The following is a 22500-nucleotide window of genomic DNA, read 5'->3' as shown; positions in this document are numbered from 1 at the left end:
CCGCGTTTGTCCGTGAGGGACGTAATACGCCTCGGTTCCGCCAAGCCCAGAAAGACAAGGGGATTAATCCCCCCTTGATAAGGGGATTAAGGGTGGCGTAGAGAACCTTAACAATATATATATATATTGTTGCGGAGATGAGGACTGTATATTTTTTTGATTGTGTACTGTACTATTATTATTATTGGTTATTCTGCGCCCCCCTACCTCCGGAGCTGTGTAAAGGTGAAAGGGCATCCCATAATTAGTCCACAAGCATACACGTCAGCCAAGTAATAGGATACCCCTGTTGATAGTTATCTCTTATTCTGTGTTCTAGGGTAAGGCTATGTCTCCCATTAATTGAAGTACTCCATTGCACCAGTGAAAGAGAATAGATCCCCTTTCATTCCCATCCCCAAAACCTCCATTTCCTATCACATCCCCTTTCGTCATTGCTGAGCCCTCGATTCCCAATTACCTCCCCTCCAATAACCGCCATTGACCACGAGGCTCGAGTCGGGGAAGAAAGGCGTGTCTCCACCTCGTCATAGAGGGGAGGAGGGGCGTGCCCGCCCGTCGTCATCCAGGGCGGAGCCCGAGGGTCGCGCGACCAACCAGGGCCGAGGTGAGCACCCCGATGGGCGTGTCCAAAACGCCGGCGGCTAAATCGCTGGAGGCGCTATAAAAGGCGCGAACGGAAGTGAGTAGTCAGTTTGTCTGAGTTGGTTGAGAGTCGGTCGTCAAGTGGAGAGTGGTGAAGAGTCAGTCAGTAGAGGTGGTGGTCAAGTGGTTGCGTTGGTTGCGGTGAGGAGTCGGTGGTAAAGAGTGAGGGACCAAGAAGGAGTTGAGGGTGTGGACCAACGAGTCAGACAAGTCCTGGGAACGCAGCGGAGGCCGCGGCAGCAAGAACACCCAACAGCCAAAGGGGGCCTGAACGGCGGTTTGGAGCAGGGCCGAAAAGGAACGGCGGCTGCTAAACGCGCCGGTTGAGCTGCAGGACCCCCTTGGACCTCCCTCTCCCTCCAGCCATCCACCTCCTGCCTTTCCACCCTTCTTGTGTACGTGAGTTTGTTTTGTTTGTTCTGTCCCTGGGTATTTAATTAAGTCTGTAGGTAAGCTAAAATTTGCACTGTGTCACCTGCGTCTTATGTGTTGTAAATAAACCTTGATTGCTCCTTTTTGCTTGTGTAAATAATAAATCCAATTACTCTTCTGTCCGTCTATTCGTTTTATTCCTTTTCCTCTTTGCATTCGTCGTTTTAGTCTTTTTCCCCTCATTGAGCAGCTGCGGTGCGATCCGGCCAAAGTCCTGGGTGAATCGGGTGAGTCAGGGATCCTGTAACGGTCGCGGCAATACCACCGCTCGGTAAATAACATCTTAATCCGCGATCAGTAACAATATGTATATATATATATATAGTGTGTGTGCCTAATTTAATCCTAATGATTTTCATTTTGAGGGTCAAATTTTGCAAGTGATTCCCATTTCACAAATGTCTATCAATACCAAATGTACACCATATTTAGGTTACCATTATGGGCTGATCAAGTATTTTTATGTTTATTTAAGTGTAGTACAAATATTTAATGGCCTTTTTCTCTCTTGGCCCACACATAAAAATTACGTTGTAAATATAGTGATTATGACACAATGTTGGCCTTGTAGGGCGAAGTGTCCCAGAGATTATTGGTTCTAATCTACCTAATAGCAGCAAAATTAATGATCTGTCTCAAAACGAGTCTCGAGAGAATTACCACTTCACTTTTGTAATGTCAGTGCAAACCCAGCCTGCTCATTAATGATTTCAAGCAGAAGGTAATTTGCCTGCCTCACCTTGCCTAGTCCTTTTGCGATGCCAGTAGTCATTGTCTCGACGATCATGGTGTTTGACTCTTGATGTCACCAGGGCTGCTTAAAGAGGGCACCAATATAACTACCTATGAAATTGCATTGCCATCCTATAATCCGTCTCCTTAAATTTTGAAAATATATTCTCCAAAATGTTCGATTATTTTTACCCCAAAATTAATGCAAATTGTTGGGAAACTTGCATATTGTCATAGATAAAGACTATTCCATTCAGTAGAATCTCATTTTAATGAACAGACGTGTTCTGTGGATTGGTCCTTGTATTGGAATTTGTTTGTACAAAACTGCCCTCCCCAATTTTTTTTTTTGAGCATTGAGCGATTGCAATGTTTATCTGCATTCAAGGTGCACGAGTGCAATGTTGGTCTCTGAATGTTGAATGAACCCCTACTCCATCGAGCATCATATAGATAGATCAAATTTGAATAGATAGGTCAATGGCAAACATCAACTCCAAACTTAGCTCTACTGCAGCCTCAAAATGATGGATTGGATTAATTTGTAAGCTCCTCCTCTAACCCTGTTGTCTGTGGGGCACAATAATTACTTAACATTTGTGGCCGATGTCCTTCATGAATTGGCTTGCCAGGACTGCCGTTCAAATGAAGCTACAGGAATTTGTAATTTCTTCCCTTGCTGGAGATAACTCACCTACTTTTAGCAAAATAAAGCACCTTGGGATGTTTAACGTCCACCAACAACCAGTGCTAGCAGATGGTTTCTCGCTCAACATACTTTTGATGGATGGCACCCTGCTTGTGAAATACCAAGGTGATAGTTTATTCTTGGGTTGAGATTGCTTAACCCTGCTTTTCGCTTCACGAGCATAGGGTTACAATGCTTGCATAATCTTTCTTTCATTTTACATGTCGGTTTGCTTAACTTTTAACCAATAGTGTTGAACAGAATTCAAACAGCCATGCTAAAGGATTTTTTTTCAACTCTTGTTTCCGAGCACAATCTATATTTTCTACGAACCAGCATTTTGTCTCTATCTCGATATTTCCTGATGCTGAAAGTGCGAGTGGTGAATTTGATTGGTCAAGTTGGTGTAAAATTGCACAATATTTTGTCCATATAACTTACTGCTAAACTGGAGGTTTTTGGAAGTGCCGACAAGGCGATTTGTATTCTGTACTGTTCAAGTATATAATTCAATTGGAATTAAATAAAGGGTTTGCAAGGCTGTAGGGGAAAAACAACAACCCTTTTTCGAAAGTTTACCGGCGTTTATGCACCACCTTTTACACAAACTTATTTATTATGTCAAATTAGTTATTCGTGCCTGTTGTTTATGTGCTTTATGACATCCCTATAAATAGCAAGTTTCCTGTTTGGAATGATTTTCAATATCGTCTGACTGCCAGACAGGCAGACAGACTTCATTTACCCTACTTCTCTTTGTGCATGGCTCCTCTGTGTGCATGCACACTCGGCATGGGATTTCATACAATTTGCCAAATTCCGAGCTAAAGTACTGCTAAACTGCATGTTCGTATTCTGATTCCTTTTCTGATTCGTGTTCAGTGTTCAAAATAGAAAATTCAATTGAAATGAAGTATTTCCTTGATCATAGACCGATGTCTGTAGACACGAACAAAATGAACCAATTGCTTAACACCGCTTTGCACTTCGCATGTTGGTTAATGATAAAAGATGTAGCGATGCTTTACAAAGTCATGTATTTGTTGCCAAGTTCACATGCATGTCAACATATAGCAACCTTTGTGTGCCATGTACGTGTTTTGAAGGAATCTCTTTATGTCTAATTCTGTAAAGCACTGATACCAGAAGAACAATAGTAATCGTTACTGATTTCATTAATATAAAGCTTTTTGTCAATAACAGAACAATAGTAAGGAGTGTTTAATGGATGTAAAAATTATTGCTGGTTGTGATAAATGATGTCAAATGGTGGTGTACCACCAATTTGAAGCCCTAGAGGGAAGAGGGATTGCATAAGAGCAACATCGATGCTGCCGAAGGTGCTGGAGGCATTGTTTTTGGGTCGTCTGTCCGTGCGTTCGTCCATCCATGATCAATTTTTGTTGCTGCGATAACTTGTGAACCACTGAATAGATTTTTAAAATAAACTTTGTACAAAGGTGCACTATGATGCAAATTATTCAATTCTAGATTTAATATGTCAAAGGTCATGTGCCCTTTTTAAAATGTATTTGCAAACCATAACCTGAGATAGAAGCATCTGATATTGTCTCTCTTCTACTTATCTGTTTTTCTCTCACTCACAAACTCTCCTCTCTCTCACTCTCTCACTCTCTCACTCTCTCACTCTCTCACTCTCTCACTCTCTCACTCTCTCACTCTCTCACTCTCTCACTCTCACTCTCTCACGATCGCGTGCTCTCTTAAAAGGGACCTTTACTTTTTCATGTGACCTTTAATTGAGATCAATGGTCAAGAATCACTTTAGAAATCAAAAAAATTCTCATATCCGATCCATATTCGGATCTTCACCAAAATCAAATTGATTCACCTGTGTCACACATCCAACCAGTCCACAAAGTTTCGACCGAATCCGTCCATAACGTTTTGACATACCATGCTATATATTGGTTTTAGCCCTATCTCTCAAAGAATCACTTAAATAATTCTAATATCTGGATCTTCACCAAAATCTAATAGTTTCCTCCTCGTCACATACCCAACCTCTTCACCAAATTTCGTCCAAATCCATCCACAGCTTTTTGAGATATCCTGTTCACAGACAAACAGACAGAGGTGAAAACATAACCACCGCCCATCTTCGGTGGTGGAGGTAATGAAGAAGAAGAAATAAATGCTGTTGCTACAAGCCAAATTAAAGAAAACTTGTTATACACTGACAGGGAAATCAATTTGATTCATAATCTGATTTTATAATGTTGCCTAGGATAAATAAAAAAAACACGAAGATTTAACACTTTTTCGGATCCAACACGTTCCAAGGCAAAACTGAACAAATGTGGATGCAGACAAAACTCAGAACAAGGTAGTTTGCCGAACATGGATTGTATTATTCATAGTGGACAATGTTTAGTGAGGGTTTATAGTGGGACAATGTTTGGTGAGGAAACATGGCTTTTAATGTGAAGCCCAAATAAGCTTGTGCAGTTCCTGTTCGGCTTGTGCACACACAGCTTGTGCAGTGCACACACATAATGCATGACACGCAAGCCCTACTAGCTCTCATGACCCACACGCCTGACCTCACATGACATGCATGCCCTGAGCATGTGCACTTGCATGCACATGTGCTTTCACACACACCAACATTAACATGATTGACTGGTTTTGGTACCCCTGTGTATTAAACCTGGTACTCGAATTCATCTTCTCAGATGATTGAAAATTTGGTGATTTTAAATGAGATTTGTCTATTTTTTTTTGTTACATTAATCCCTGCAGAGCTCACTGCAACTGGCATCAACTACCAAAATGAGGATGAAAAAGTGACACTCACATTCGCCTCGGCACTGGCATTGGGTGAGCTATGAAGATGAAAGATCAAGTGTTATTTTTTTTACTTTACTTATTACCCTGCGCTCATGAAACAAAAATCAGGGTTAAGCATTCGGTTGGGTGCGTATGTGTGGCGTACGTGCGTGCATACGTGTCTGCGTTTTTAAAATTCATTTTCTTGGCAACCTGATTGGTCTGATTGGCACGAAATTTTGCCATAGTAGTGCCTCCCCCTGTATAATTTTTTTAATTCACTCAAATACGACGTCATAGGTCACGTGTACGGACGCCATCTTGGAAAAACATTACACTATATCTCCCAAACCGCTCAATGGAAAAAATTGAAACATGGCTCATTGTCAAGTACTCCCCATGGGGAATAAGATATGTTGATGATTATGTCATCAGTGCCTTCATTATGACGTCATTATTCGACAAGTACAACGCTTGATCTGATCAGTATGGGAAAAAAAAAAATCCTCTGCACCTGTTAGCCCGATGGACACAATTTTTAGAATATGAGCGGCTCCTCCTGTAGAATATTTTTTAATGGTAATTATGATGTCATCGGTCACATGGTACAGGTGCTATCTTGGAAAAATCGAAAAAAGTTGTACCTCTTTATCTCCGAAACCGCTCCATGGAAAAAATTGAAACATGGCTCATAGTCAAGTACTCCCCTTGGGGAATAAGATATGTTAATGATGATGATATCGATACCTTAATTATGACGTCATAATTCGACAAGTACAATGCTTTATTCGATCAGTATGAATTTTTTTTTCTGCAATTCTTGGTCCGATTGACAAAATAATTTCACCACAGGAGGGCCTAATCCTGTAGAATATTTTAATGATAATTATTATGTCATAGGTCACGTGGTACAGGCGCCATCTTGGAAAAACTTAGCGTCTCTCTATATAGTCCATGGGCCAGGGCAGATGTCGGTACCACATGGGGGCACAAAGGCTCACTATATTTTTTGGAAAGAGCATTGGCTGGGGCATATATTTTGATATGATATCCATTCCAAATTGGTAGCTTCATAGTATTTTGGAGGGAAAATGTGTATTTTGGGGGCAAAATCCAGTTTTTCGAAAAAACAAAACAAAAAAAACTTGACAGGAAATTACTTTTGAAAGTTGAAATTAATAACTATCAACAGTGTTGATTTTTTCAGGTTGTTTACATTACGGTTTTTCTCTGGTTGCCATGGAAACGGCCGTTTTAGGGCAAAAACGGTGTTTTTTTACACTATTTTCTAAAAAATTCATATCTCCATAACAATTCAATATATTTGAATAGTTTCAGCTGAAATTAATTCCTTTAGACCCCAAGGTAGTTTTTTAGTAACATATAAGCACAAGATCACATGTCAAAATAGGGAATTTTTGTGGTAGGAGAATATCATTTTTTTGGAATTTTCAAAAAAATCCCAAAAATAATGAAAAAATGAAAAATCAATACATTCATAGTTTTTACACACATTGATCAATACATGTATATCATCATCATCACAAAACAAAGAAAATATGCATTCTAGACATCCAAATCATGTCCTTGTTGCTATGGAAATATTTGTTTTGCATAATGCGACATTTCTTGCAATACATCAGTTAAGGATAAGTTATCACCGTTATTGCAGTCTGCTTATTTCCCAGCTATTTTACATGCTTGAATGCAATTGATCTGGAACCAATGGTCTAACTAGCCATTGTTGCATCATTTGAAAGTCCCCAGAGTTACATAATACATATACCACTTTAAGAGACTGGTTGCCAGTAACAGAATGGGTGAAATCTTAATGTAATATATGTTGACAACATTCATCACTTCTCAATTGCAAATGTGCTAAAATGTCTCATTTTGCTAAGAAAAAACATCAACTTGACTATAAAAAAAACAAAACAAAAAAAAACCACCTTTAGAGGCCATTTTTCCCCGCAAGCGGGGGTTGGCCTTTTTCGGGAACCGTGGTTGTTGTTGTTTTTCGGTCCCCTTTTTGAAGCAATGTTTTACGGCCGGATGCCCTTCCTGACGCCAACCCTTTTTGCCGCCTTTAACGACAAACAGGGAATTACCAGTGAACTGGTCCTCAATTAGCCGACCTCGGAAGGATGACAGGCTGAGTCAACCCCCCTGGCATTAAATCAGCGATCGACCGGGATTCGAACCTAGGATCCTAGGATCCTAAGCCGGCACCCTAGCCGCTAGCCCAACACCAGGGTTTTTGCTAAGAAAAACATCAACTTGACTGATACATGTTAATAGTTTGTGAAGTCTGACCGCTCTATTGTATTGATGTCCATCCATCACTGCTTGCACAGAGCCCTGAGCGATTATCCCAGATTCTACAGCAAGTTCTCGCAGACCTGCATCTTGAAAACGCTTGCCTATGGTGGATTGGAAGTTCATTATTGTATGGAAATCGCCCATCCTGAGAACAAGACTGTTAAAATTTTCAGGGTGCTTCCAAACAATTTCAGCACTCTTTGCATACAATGCTTGATCGAACACTAATACCATGCTAGGCAGCTGCAATTCACGTCTGATCATCTCAGACTGAATCAGAATTCCAAAAACAGTTGACATCTCTGTTTCTGGTGCATTTATAGTTGGTAGATAACTTATGGTGTTAGGCATAACATTGACATTGTTACGAGCCAGAATGTTGAATCCTGTCCAGCTCGGCACAGTACCATCTTGTTGGCGAAATATCATCCATAACAGATTCTTTAACTGCGCTTCTGTAACTGCATCTGTAGCATTTTGTTCAATCGAAATAATTGGTGCTGGACCAACCCGTTCCCCAGAATTGTACTGAGGAAGAGGGGCCTCTTCAATGTCGATGGATCTCTTTTTGCTTTTTGTAACGGGTGTTTTCGGCTGTTCTTGTATGGGTCCAATAAACTTGTCCTGGATTGCAATGCCGTTCACACGGTGTGAAGTTCCGCCACCACTCAGTGTTTCTTCAAGTTTATCAATATTGTCCCACACAAGGGTAGTGGCCTGCAAAACCAGAACGCTGGCTGGCAGAGTGACCTCAGATATGGAGCCAAACTTCTGCATACACAATGCTGTCTCTATTTGCTCCATCATTGAGTATGAGATACAATGTCCAAGTCTGTTAAGAATTTTAATGAGCTCAACATTTCCTGTGATACACTTGACCACAAGAGCCAACAAGATATGTTTTGGTGGACGACGCCTACCGTCAGTAACCGCATATATTAAATCTTGGCCTATTGAGCAAACCTGCCTTTCGACACGAACACTAGAGTTTGTTCTACCTTGCTGACCTGTTATGATCATTTGCAGAAAGTGTAACTGCATTAGGTATGTGTGCGGATTCAGCAGTGAGTTCTGATGGTTGTGGTGGCCAATCTTCCATTAATCTCTGGTTTCGAATAACAGTACGCATTTGTAAGGCAGCTTTGGTTACTACTGACATAGGGTCACTTTCTGATGCTTGTAATGCATTTATTGTCATCTTCAGTTCCATGTTATCTCTGGCAGGTTCATCCCTTGACAAAGTATCAGGATATACTAACAATTTGCCACTGTCATTTTGAACAAAATGAAGCAATCCACCAAACTCGCTCTCCAATCTGCGGCGGATATGCTTTTTGGTGGAGTCCTTTACCTCCACAATGCCGAACATTTTCATTGATAATTGTAGTCGCAGTGTCATATCAGTCAGATATATCACTTTGGGCTTTTGAATGATTTCATTTCGAATGAATTTGAATAACTCATTGTATGAGAGTTTCTCAGCAGCCTGGTAGACAGATTCGTCAGTTTCCATATGGGCAATGTCGCCATTGTCACTGCAGCTGGCAGGTACCTTCTCTTCTCTTGTATAATGACGATAGCATGACCTATGGTAATGGCCCTCTGCAGCTAAAAGATCCCTGCTAAGAACAGCAAGAATTCTTTGGTCCATCTTTCGTATGGCAACCTGTCTGATTGTTGAGTCAGCCCGTAGCTGAGTACATTGTACAAGTCTTTCCTTAGAATGCTGCCCCTTCAGGTATTTGTTACTGTTTTGACAAAATATGCACTTTGCTTCATAAACTCGAGAAGAGCTTGGCTCCTGCCTCAGTACCACTTGTCGGGAATGTTCAGCCATGTCTACATTTTCCCTGGGTTCCGTGGTACATAATCGATCAAGGTTCCTTTTTAATGTGAAAACACTGCGGCATTTACGATGATATTGCACAGGTGGGATATGTCCCTCAGCCAGGTCCACTGCGATAGTCAGAATAGGCTGATGGTTTCTGATTTCTGCTGCCCTTAACAATGTCTGCCATGACTGCAAGTCCTTTGGTGACACCAGTTTAGAATCGTCATCTGTACAGTGGATCAAGCAGTCTGTACACAACCGCTTTGGTGGAATTAGACCATCTTCCTCCATTCTCAATGTGCCTCAGTCTGGAAAGATATAAATGGATAAATGCCCATTACCAACCATGCATACCTGACAAATGTGTGTAAAAACTATGAATGTATTGATTTTTCATTTTTTCATTTTTTCGGGAATTTTTGGGAAAATTCCCCAAAAAATGATATTCTCATACCACAAAAATTCCCTATTTTGACATGTGATCTTGTGCTTATATGTTACTAAAAAACTACCTTGGGGTCTAAGGAAATGATTTCAGCTGAAACTATTCAAATATATTGAATTGTTACTGAGATATGAATTTTTTAGAAAATAGTGTAAAAAACACCTTCTTTGCCCCAAAACGGCCGTTTCCATGGCAACCAGACAAAAACCGTAATGTAAACAACCTGAAAAAATCAATACTGTTGATAGTTATTAATTTAAACTGTCTAAAGTAATTTCCTGTCAAGTATTTTAAAAAAAAAATTCTTTTCGAAAAACTGGATTTTGCCCCCAAAATACACATTTTCCCTCCAAAATACTATAAAGCTACCAATTTGGAATGGATATCATATCAAAATATATGCCCCAGCCCATCTTCTTTACAAAAAATATAGTGAGCCTTTGTCCCCCCGACTGGTACCGAAAAGTCAATTTTGAGTGATTGGCCCATGGACTAATATCACTGAAACCACTCCATGGAAAAATTGAGACCTGGCTCATTGTCAACTACTCCCCATGGGGAATAAGATATGTTAATGATGTCATCTGTGCCTTCGTTATGACGTCATAATTTGACAAATACAACACTTATCTGATCATTATGAATTTTTTTCTCCAACTGTTGGTCCAATTGATACGAAATTTTCACCATAGGAGTGCCTTCTCCTTTAGAATATTTTAATGGCAATCATGACATCATAGGTCATGTGGTACAGGTGCCATCTTGGAAAAATCAATAAACGTTGCACCTCTATATCTCCAAAACCGCTCTATGGAATTTTTTTTGAAGTGTGGCTCATTGTAAAGAACTCCATATGAGGAATAGGTGTTAACGATGACATCATTGGTGCCATAATTATGACGTCATAATTTGACAGTGACAACGCTTAGTCTGATCAGTTTGAAATTTATTGAGCATGATCTATGCAACAATTATATTAGAAAATATTAATTTATGATGTCATCACTCACATAGTCTGGCAGTCATATTGGATCAAAAAAAAACAAAAAAAAACGCTTAAAAACAGAAGAGTTGGCTCGCACCAGGTTGACTGTGCAGGGTAAATATTCTATGAACACCATCTAGTTTTTGGACTTTATTTGCAAAAAACAATTATTTTAAATTTTTATTTATCTATTTTTTCTTTCACATAGCCTGGTGTTGGCTTAGCGGTTAGGGTGCCGGCTTGGGATCCTCGGATCCTGGGTTCGAATCCCGGTCGATCGCTGAATTAACGCCAGGGGGGTTGACTCAGCCTGTCATCCTTCCGAGGTCGGCAAATTGAGTACCAGCTTGCTGGGATGAATGATCACGGTGTGTACCCCGATTTAGAATAGGTACACCGTATCCCTGCGCATCGTAAGAGCGTGACTAAGGCTGCTGGGCCATAGAAGTTCACGGTTCACGGTTCACGGTTCACGGTTCACGTTCACGTGAACAAGCGGACCCTGGGCCATAGGATTTCACGCTTGGCTGTTCACGTGTTGCGCGCCAGTTCTGCTTTGGCCGAGTAACCATCAACATGGACTCTTCGGATGAAGAAGATTGCCTCATTCTGCTTCTACTAAGACGGAGGAAGAGAAAAAGGCACAGAATTTGGAGCCGAGAGCACTTCCTTCTGAGAGAAACCCGTGGTGAATTCCACCGAACATTCCGTTATCTGCTTGACAATCCCGATGAAGAACTGTTTTTCAATTATACCAGGATGTCATACAGGACTTACGATGCTTTGAAGACCCTCGTCCTGGAACATCTACAGCCAGGTCAAACAAACTGGAGAAAATCGATCGAAGCAGAACAAAAGCTCATCATTACTCTCAGGTTGGTACCTATTAATTTGGATAATGTGGTGTTGGTCGTGATGATCTAGGCTAGGGTAATTTGTCTAGTAGTCTAGCGAGTCTACTTTTGAAAACGTTCAGACTGGGTGGTGAGACCTCTCTTCTCTTGCGCTTACAAAGTTATATTTGTTTTCATTAAATTCAATCTATAGATTTGTGTTGTCATAAACTCAGTCTTAATTTTTTTCCAAAAGACCGACATAAAAATAATCAGGCCGACCGAGATCTCCGTGTTCACGCATAGAAAAAGTGTGCATGTTCATTCCGCCTTTCACGCGTGAAACGTGACACGTGAAACGTGAAACATGAAAGGCGTTCTATGGCCCAGAGCAAGTCATACTACGTTTGTCCACTTTTCTTTACACGCGTGAACCGTGAAACGTGAAACGTGAACCGTGAACCTCTATGGCCCAGCAGCCTAAGGGTTGGCGTCAGGAAGGGCATCCGGCCATAAAAACATTACCTCAAACAGGGAACCATGATTGTCATGGGGCCCGCAAGGCTAACCCCCGCTCTAGCGGGGAAAAATGGCCTTAAAACGATCATTCATTCATTCATTCATTTATTTTTTCTTTCACACTGAAATGTAATGTTTGTTGTGTAAACTTTTGGAGCATCATTTCTGATGGGGTGAGATGTCCTTTGCAGGCAATGGAAAGCTGAGGATAGATTATACTGGAGAGTTGAATGACAAGATGAAAGGATTCTACCGTAGCAAATATCAGACTCCAGATGGAGAGACTCGCTATGCGGCAGTAACACACCTCGAGGTTGGTTTACATTGTCTTGTGGGGGTATATCACCATTTTTTTTCTTGATATTTTTTTTTCTTGCTATATTTGCTTGATTTTGCTAAATATTGACATTTTACTTATTTATTGACACAGTATGCTGTGTGTCGACACAGTATGCTATCACATGAAATGCCTGCTCACCATTTAAATGCTAGTAGTGTACCCAGCCTCTGATTTTTCACCTAAGGTTTCCTGTTTTGTTCCAGATGTTTTCGTTTTTTTGATAATTTGATAATGAAACATAATGTTTTCGTTCATAGAAACACTATACCAATGTCCAATTCAAAGTAAAATACCACAGCCTGAAGAGTAAGTATGAATATGTCTTCTCTTGCAGCCTTCATATGCTCGAAGTGTGCTACCTTGCTGGGATGAGCCAGCCATAAAGGTGACCTTTGACGTGACATTGGTGGTACCAGAAGGACGCCTTGCCCTCTCAAACATGGTACGTCCTCCTATCTGTCTTCTTAAATTATGAACAGTTTCTGTATTCTATCTTTTAACAAGAAAACTTTAAAAAGCTTCATTTCTATAAAATATAACATGCTCATGTTTAAGCCATATATAATGTTTTCGTTTGAGCACGTTTGCATTTCTGCATGTGTGAATAATGGACTTGTACGATAATATAAAAAGGGATTCGCTGCACAGTTGCAGACACTGTTAAATACTTTCATGTTGTGCCCACATTATTGATAAAACAAGTGGAAGTTGGAATTTGACTTTGTTTGGGTTGGACTTCTTTTTTTCTTTTTTCTTTTTCACCCGAGACGAGCAGATAAGGTTCTGTTACTGCCTGGGAATACTATATGGGCATTGATTGATCACGTATCCATGGCATGTTAAATTATTCCTGCGCCTTTGTTCTGAATTGGCTATTCACAATAAGTGCAGTGCAGTTTATGACCTTGTGCTCAGTGCATGGTGCATTGGGCATTTAAAACTTTTTATTATTATTATTGTTATTTTTTTTTACAAAAGATGAAGATTCATGGGAGAGTGAGCTGGTGACTGAGGTTAAAAAGGCAACAAACTGACGGTTTGACAACATTTCAAGAAAACGTTTGTTATTTTAAGAAAATATTAACCTGCAAGTAAGAGGGTTAGGTTAGGTAAGAGCAGGGGATGAAATTGACAGAACCTTGATTGAAGTATGTGAACAGCCATAGGAACCAAGGAGAAGCTGACGTTTCAGGTGTTAACTATTCGTTAGAGAGAGGAAAACAAAGGCAGACGACCCTCTTACCTGAACCTGACGACAACACGAAAAATTGTTAGCACCTGAACAAACCATCAGTCTCTCTTTGCTTTCCATGGCGATTTGCATACCTTAATCAGCGTCGTATTGATTTTATTCATTATTATATCTGTTCTCCAACCCAGACTGACACCAACTTCACACGAAAGACTGATAATTTGTACCACTTAGGTTAAGTATGGTTAAGGATTGTGGGTAGGGATTGGAGATGACCACTCTTCATTTCCATAATTTTTCCATTAAAGGGAACGTCTTCAGTTTTTCACCCTTTTTTATTTTCATGAATGCTTACACAGCGTTGTCCCTTTCAGCACCATTCCATTAATGTAGACTATGGCCATATGGAATGTTCTCAAGGAAAAGTGTGAGGTTGGGTGAAGAGACAAAAAGTTTTGAACCGTTTTACAGTTTCTTTTAGCAGCACCTCATTTTCTGTAGTGCACTTAATAAGAAGTGTAATCATGTGTTTAGTGTGCGAAGCACTATCCCATTTAGTATTGCATTCTATCCATAGTGTCGAGTATATCCTCGTAAAACATCTTTTTTCTGGTGCATACGGTCTTGTACTGGATGTGAAATAATTGCTCTGGCTAGTTTCTTTATTTGAATGGTTATTTTATTTTAAATGGTCATATTACTATTGTTTTTGTGGCATGGCACAAATGTTCAACATATAAAATAAAACTAAGTTCTGTCTGAGTTAAAGGGAGCAAAAATAATAATATCTCCATATTCCAAGTTTTTTTGTGCATTAGCCTGATCTTCTGATTGTACTTTTCTTTGAATTGGTGAAGTTCCCTGTGAAATAATTCCCTTCGTCTTAAAGAAAAAGCAAAGAAAAAGCAAAGAAAAAAAAAACCTCCTCTTACCTTACTGGTAATTTTGGCCATTTATTAAATGATATAAAGATTCTGAAATTATATTGGAAAGATGACTCTAGCATGCATTTGTTGCTCCTTCCATTACATTGGTACATTCTCATCTGTTTGAATTTCTGTGCTGTCTCTTTTCTTTACTTGGTTCTGGTTGTAAAATGTTTTTTTTGTAGCATTAGCTGTTCTGGTAATGACTTTTAGGATATAATTATCTCCGGTTGTTGAGCTTGCTTTTGTTGTCTCCTTCAATTTTAATTCTGCAAAGTCAATGGGAAACCGTTATTGGCTTAACTTTTAAAAGTGTAACATTTTGCTCACCACTATCCATCCACACCTCCTCCACCAGAATGAGACAGGACGACGGCCGTGTGCAAATAAACCTGGACTGGTGGAAGTATCCTTTGCCCGCACCCCAATCATGTCAACATACTTGCTGGCTGCTGTTGTCGGGGAGTATGACTTTGTGGAAGGCCGCACATCTGATGGAACCCATGTCCGTGTATTCACTCCACTTGGGAAAGCTGAACACGGTCACTTTGCATTGGAGGTCAGATTTTTTTCTCGCAATTTTATTGACTTTCCTTCTTGGGTTGAAATTTTTTTTTCAGTTGTCAAAGATCATGGAAAAGCAGAACAACGAAAGCAAATGGTCAATACACAAAGTGGGAAAAGGGAAAAAGGGAACAAGAACATATGGATGCATCACAGCATGAGAGGAAGAGTTGTAGGTGAAAAGTGGACAGGATCGTAGTTGAAATCGTGCAGCTCGGAGGTAGAAATGGTAGATGTGATGATACGGCAGTGGGAAGACTGTCAGATCTGTCAGATTGCAGCAAAACTGGCAAGATAGTTCCACATGCTAGAGAAGAGGGGAATGAATGAATGGAGGTGACAAGTTTAACTTTTGCAGTTAAGAGGTGACAAGGCAACAAGGTAATTGTTTCAGTATAAATATATAAATTGGAAGGGTGTAGGCTTAGGCAGGGTGTTGAGTAGGAGCAAGACGAAAAAGGATTCAGTAAAATATTGCAGTCTCACCAACCTGATTGTGGTTAAAAGCAAACCCTGAAAATATGCTTCATATGAGATGCCAATGATGAAGAGGGCTTTGACTCAATGGCAGCAGCACCAGTCCTGTGGGGTAGCCATATTCCTCTGAAGAAGGCCTTGCATACCATAAGTTATTGATTAAAGAGGAAGTATTTGGCCCTACATATAATTCTGAGGCCCTGGCGAGCTGGTATGTAGGCCAGTTGTGATATTCTCAATACAGAGTTACGGCTGATGCCAAAAGTATTTGGCCCTGCTTATAATTCTGAGGTCCTGGCGAGCTGGTATGTAGGCCAGTTGTGATCTTCTCAATACAGAGTTACGGCCGATGATGATGCCCAGGAGCTCCAGAAAATTTCCCTCCCTCAGCTGATGATGGGAAATTATTTGGTGGATTTACCAGTTAGTTATTTTTAAGGGACAGAGGGTATATGCATTTTCTGTTCTAAATGACATGTTACAACTATCTGAATAGTTGCTTTTTATTCAAAATTGGTAGAGAAGAATTCTGCTGCAACCCATCTACCTGGCTGGTGGTGGGATAAGGAACTATGCTGCACCGAGTCATCAGCAACAGGATATAATGGATTTCCCAGTGACGAAAAATAATTCCTTGATGTACATCAAGAACAATATGAGTTTCAGACCACTACCTTCTGGAACGGCAACCTCTAGTCTAGAGGTAGCGCATGCCATCATTATGGGAGCGAGCACCATATAAAGCAACCTTGTGCTTTGGTGCATGCAAGAAATCGGGTAGACATTCCAAGAGTATTTCAGATACCGATAACTGACAGTTTGAGAAGCAGAGCAGGGTGTCAAACAAAATTGAATCCATTGGTGATATCTATCTGGATGGGGTTGTCATCTTGTGAGAGGCTATGTTTACCAAGTCATTGCTGACCTTTTGCATATCAGATTTGGCAGAAGCCAAACTGTTGAACAGAGATGAGAGAATGAGGGAAGCGATTAATTTTGAAGCATGCTGCAGTAATCAATTTCAGACTGGTTTAAAGTGTAGATTGTGCTTTTGTCCCCTTTCATGTGAATTTGGAATGCTGTGGTGACTGTCCATGATGCAGGCAGTTAGCCCTCATAGAGTGAGATAGTGCTTCAGAATTTCTCAACCTTTAAAGGAGGGAAGCGCACATGCTGGAGGCAATGTTCACTGAGAGTGGGAGGGAGTGCAATGGTACAGGAAGAAAAGGATTTGAGACATTGGAGTTTTCTGTATATACGGAGTTAAGGCATTCAGCTTTAGCATAAGCAGTGTGCATTGTGTCTGTCCTTCAAAAGTGAAGTGACTGTACCAGTGATGGACTTGACCAATTTCCACCAACCAGATGCTAAAAGACCTAAGAGTCCAGATCTCGAGCGGGTTTAATGTTAAATTATGGCACGGCGGAGCCATATAATGGAATGATTGCAAGTTTTGTGGAGAGCAGGTTCCCTTTGGTGGGCTACAATTTCCAGTCGAAAAAGGCTGGATGTTTCCTGGGAATTGGCTCGTTGCATGAATTTTTGTTCCAGGAATGCAATATTCGACTTTTAGCTGGAGGCATGAAAATATTAACTGATGAAAGGCAGAGAGTAAGATAGAGAAACAAGTTCGAGATATCTCTATGTCTAGAGATAGTGCACTAATCAATGAAAGAGATCATGGTCTACGTAGTCTTAATTGTCGGACTCAGCAGCACCATGGTGATCTCTGAAAAGCGCCAAAGAGTTAGACACTTTCAAGAGGACCCAATCGGAGAACCCAACAGCAGCTGAGTAAGAGACGGTAATGTTGGGGTCGAAGTTGGGCATGATCAAGTCTAGCAGTGACTGGAAACAGCTATAGACGAGAGAGTTCATAGAACACCTTACCCTGTGCATTCTTGAGAAACAAGGATTTGGATACTGTGTTCTAGCGGCAAATCTGATTGGTCATGATGACGTAAAATGATGTAATATTTTGTCCAAATGCTGCAAAGCAGAAGGGTTTTGAAAGTGCCAAAAAGGGTGAGTTGTGTTCTACAGAGTTGAATTATATAATTCATTTGAAACAAAATATAGATTTTAAAGGTTATATAATTTTCTTTTCTAAAGTTTACTGCCATTGATGCGGCATCTTCTACACCACCTTATTCAACACATTACATTAGTTATTCATGCCTGTTGTTTGTGTCCACGATGACTTTCTTAAAAACAACGCATTTCTTGTATGGAATGATTTTCAATTTTGTTTGAATGACAGACATAGTAAAAATGTTATCTCGCTCCTCTGCGCATGTGCGATCGGTACATATTCATAGCTCAAGTACTGCTAAACTACATGTTTGTTGTCCGATTCATGTTCAAAATATAACATTCAATTGAAATTAAGTTGTTCCTCGATCATAAACCAATATTTGTAGACAGATAGACAGAAGTGAATTAATTGCTCAACCTCGCTTTTCGCTTCGCGTGCACGGGGTAAAAATATGGGTTTGGAATCCAACAGATTGGGACAGGCTTCAATTGTCACAAACAGTATTGGCTGCAATACTGTAAGACAACAAACCTGCAAACATGTTGTAGCAAAATAGGACCGTTTAGAGAGGGGGCAGTACCATGAGCAGCCTCCAGTTTCTGATTCTGCACTACTTCAGTTATCCATAGGAGGTCGCTGTCACATAAACCTCGATCCATCAAAAACAAAAGGGCAACTAGAAAAACGTACACTTTATAGCTAGATAGCTCCCTGTTGGCCTATTCAAACTAAATTAACTGTCAGGTTTACTGTAACAAAGGCTTCTGGTGCTCTGGGCTATCCTGCAGTTGCTTTATTTTGCTTATTGCTTCTTTGATTTTGTTTGTTATCTTTGCTAATTATAATAGGGTAATGCATTTGTGCTGACTATGGAATCCTTTCAACACGTCTGTGTGAGAACAAAAGTCGAGTTAATGTAACACATTTAGAATGTTAAAAAGGATTATGAGAGGATATGATAGAGATGTTTACGATGGTGGTTGGCGATTTCGTGTGCAGCCTATGGCTGCTGGTTGCATCGTTTTCTAGAGACATGACTGCGCTGATGTTACCCATTCATCTGGTACTCATTTTGCCGACCTTGGAAGGATGACAGACTGAGTCAACCCACCTGGTGTTAACTGGCATGACAAGAGCTTGAACTCGGGACCCTAAGATCTCAAGCCAGCCACCTTAACCGTTATGTCAACACCAGGCTTTTAAAGATGATGAAATGTACAGATAAAACAAATGCAGAAGAGTTTTTCAGCAGAATGGACAGTGATAGGATCAGGGTCCATAGCCTGAGAGTAAAGACGAGGATAGTTCGGATGGTGTTAAGGTCGAGTCTTTCACTTAAAGACTTAGTTAATCTATGGAATGGTCTCCTTTGAAAGGTAGTGGCAGTGGAAACGGTGGATAGGTACCTAGAAGCATTCGGGATAAATGGGGTACATGGATATTGGTAGGAATGGTAGGCAGCTGAGACATGGTTGGGTGATTGTATACATGTGTAGTGATCATATGGTATCTGAGAGGGGGCCTCGACAAAAAGAGAATGTGCTGTTGTTTTTGTTCATTCCTCAAAAAAGGAGATAAATGTCCCTTTGTGAAGTCTGTTTTTCTGCCACTCTCTCCCACACCCCACACCCCCCCCCCCCACCCCATCCCAACTGAATTTTTGTCAATATATTGGTAGAATTTATTAATGTGGTGTTGATTGAATGCATGTATGATGGGCCAAATTACCTCCTCGTGTGTCCAATTGAAAACTTGAGGTATATCTAGAGATATGGCCCTGATTCCATGTCTCACACTGAAGGGCTTCATCCAATGTTAGGAGAGTAGAAGCAGCATGTCCAAGTGTTACATGTTCCTCCCTGACCCCCTGGTCACGATATACCTCCAAGCCTCGAGAGGAGCCACGGCAGAAAAATGTGTTACTCAGTGTCAAAATCAATATTGAAACCACACCAATGGTTATCAACAAACAAATACTGTATTAAAAAATCACACAGGAATAACAATACAACAATGATAGCAATCAACAATCTTATGATGGTACCATCAGCTAGGGTAAGATAACTCACTGTGCTCCCAGTGATTGAAAAAGAACACTCCCCAATGTCTCTATAACTCAAAGGTGATCCCCTCCAGCGAGTGTCGGAGCTAGATCAAATCGAAACCCGAACCCCGTTCAGATGACGGGCCCGGTCATACTGCCAAAACAGCTCACAGGCGTAGGCGGCCGAAGCGGCATAAAAAGTCACGTGGTCCAAAACCATGTCAGGCAAACTCACGGAGGGATCCAAAGGTGCCCTCCAGGTATGAACGTTCACAGTTCACAGTCGGCGAACCGCCACTTAATCTTCAAACTCCGCGTTGCACACACATATCCCAGATAGACGACTGGATGGTGAAACTGACGCGTAGCCAAGACCTTTTGAGGAAGAAAGCGCGAGTCCAAAACGGCCGACGGCTCTTACTTGAGTCGACACGACCTGGCGAGGATTCTTCGGAATCGCAACGCCCCAAACCTGACCACGCAGGTTTTCCAATTCCCCAGCGATAACACCTATCATAAGAACTCCTTCCAGGGAAATTCAAAGTTCACTCGCGCCTTTCAGTCGACAACGCTCACTACGGAGCTGGACGCCACTTGCTTCTTGTCCGGCTTCACTCGCCACGCCCTTGCCTTCTTCTTCCTCTTCTTCCTCCTCCTCGTCGTCGTCCGGTTCCGGTTTAATTTAAAACCTTAATTCTTTTTACCTTTTGAAAACAGTTCATAAACAATAAACCATTGGAAGACAATAATAGTACATAGAATCAGAAATATTTCAAGTGGAGGAAAACCCCAACAACGGAAGTGACGAATCCGTAACACTTCCCCCCCCTCAAGAAAGAAAGTTTGAACACCGCGAAAACTTTCTGTGCAGGCAAACTCTTTAAACAAACAAAAGTAAACTCGCAACCCAAATCATCAATTCCCGTGAACAACAATACTCAATATTCCCCAAAAATAAAGCAACAAAACTTCGAACAACCCACAGAGATTTCCAAAGTTAATTCACTGGACAAAGCGTCAGCAACGACATTGTCCCTGCCCTTTACATGTTCAATTTCCCAGTTGGACTCCTGCAAAGCCAAACTCCATCTCATCACCCTCTGATTTTTTACTTTTAATTTCTTTTGAATGAAGGTTAAGGGGTTGTGATCAAAAATCCAAAGTCAAGCAAATATACAGCACTTTTCCCGGGAGGCCGAACTGAGAGCCAGGTTCCATGGTGGTTGGGTGGTGAGGCCTGGAAGTATTCACTACATGGACGCCTTTAGGAATGTGGGGTTCACGGTTAATCCGTGTAGGAATCTTGGCTAGGCTGCACCGCAGCATTCAGTGTTTCAACTCTTCCGAACTTCCATAATAATCACGGTTGGACCGCTTGTAGTCACATGAATAGCCGTCTCCTTCTCGGCCACTACTCTGACAATCATTCCTTCGGGAGTTGCCGTAACTCTGGGAGCCTCCATAGTAATATCGACTGCGGCCACCACCAAAACCACTACTTCCACATTGTCCTCCTCTGTAGCCCCCTCGACACCTATGAAATGCCTTCTCTACTGTTATGGTCCGACCCTCCAACTCCTTGTTATTCAGATCCTTTTCTGTATCTCTGGCGTCCTTTGTGTTTTCAAACGTGACAAAGCCAAACCCTCTTGACTTTTGTGTCTCCCTGTCTTTTATCAGCAGCACTTCCAAAAGCGGGCCATATTTGCCGAAGACAGAGGCCAGAACATCTTTCCTTGTTTTGAAGTTCAGTCCACCTACAAAGAGCTTGCCAACATTGCCTCCATCCCTGACTTGGGTAGTGTTACTTTCCATACTAGGCTTTTTAACAAACATCGGGTTACCAGAAACTTGACCACCGGCCAAATCATTCCCGATAACAAAAGATACTCCCTCTGCAGGAAGAGTGGCTTGTAGACCTACGGTGACCGGTCCTGACACCAAATCAGACTCTAAACGGATGACATGAAGTGGAGCTTTAACACAGCCACCAACCCCCTGTAAACGAACACAAACACCAGTTGCCGTCTTCTCTGACAATGGCAAAATGCCTTCAAGCATCAAAGATTGATGTGCTCCTGTGTGCCTCAATACCCTAACCGGTTTCTGGTTAGTCGAGTCTCCATCCAATGACACAAACCCCTCTGAAATAAATGGTTGGTAACCCTTTTGAGGGCGATTTCTCACATTTGCCATTGCATTCGGAGTTGTACTAGTCTGACTCCGCTCCTGATTTTGCCTTTCCAAAGCATAACATCGGGACATCAAGTGTCCAGGTTTCTTGCAAAAAGCACAAGTAGGCCCGGTGGAGAAACCCGTGGTTTGTCTCGAGCCCCCCGGAGGATAAGTCCGTCTTGGAACTGTAGACCTCTGATCCCTAAGAGTCGCGTTATCAGATCTGTCCTCATAGTCATCTCTAGGCCGCCCCATGAATCTTCGTTCTCTGCACCGGATGTATCATAACTCTCCGTGCGAACTCTAGGCGGGAAGTTAGGTTTATGGAACCTCATCCTGTGTGTTAAGGCATAGTCATCTGCCAGGGTTGCTGCCTCATACAACTTTGGTACTTTCCTTTCCTCCAGATGTACTTTAATGTCCTCGTGGACACACTGTTGGAATTCCTCCACCAGGATCAATTGTCGCAATAGTTCGAAGTCTTTCCCAATCCCCTTTTGAATCACATCACCGATCAAACATGCTTTA

At 41.3% G+C, this 22500-nt stretch overlaps 1 protein-coding gene across 2 annotated transcripts in view; it reads left to right on the top strand.

Moving 5' to 3' along the window:
• LOC137432421 (puromycin-sensitive aminopeptidase) overlaps positions 1–22500 on the top strand; it is a 130322-nt gene that overhangs the window by 15029 nt on the left and 92793 nt on the right. For both annotated transcript variants that reach the window (XM_068124348.2, XM_068124338.2), the window contains exons 3-6: positions 5261–5338; positions 12411–12532; positions 12894–13001; positions 15036–15236. In XM_068124348.2, the coding sequence (XP_067980449.1) occupies positions 5261–5338; positions 12411–12532; positions 12894–13001; positions 15036–15236 (509 nt within the window). The remainder of the gene's footprint in view (positions 1–5260; positions 5339–12410; positions 12533–12893; positions 13002–15035; positions 15237–22500) is intronic.

Source organism: Myxine glutinosa, chromosome 1 (genome assembly GCF_964187855.1).
Source record: "Myxine glutinosa chromosome 1, kmMyxGlut1.1, whole genome shotgun sequence".
Lineage (NCBI taxonomy): Eukaryota > Metazoa > Chordata > Myxini > Myxiniformes > Myxinidae > Myxine > Myxine glutinosa.
The sequence above is the reverse complement of the archived record's forward strand: the minus strand, read 5'-3'. Positions and strand labels throughout refer to the sequence as shown.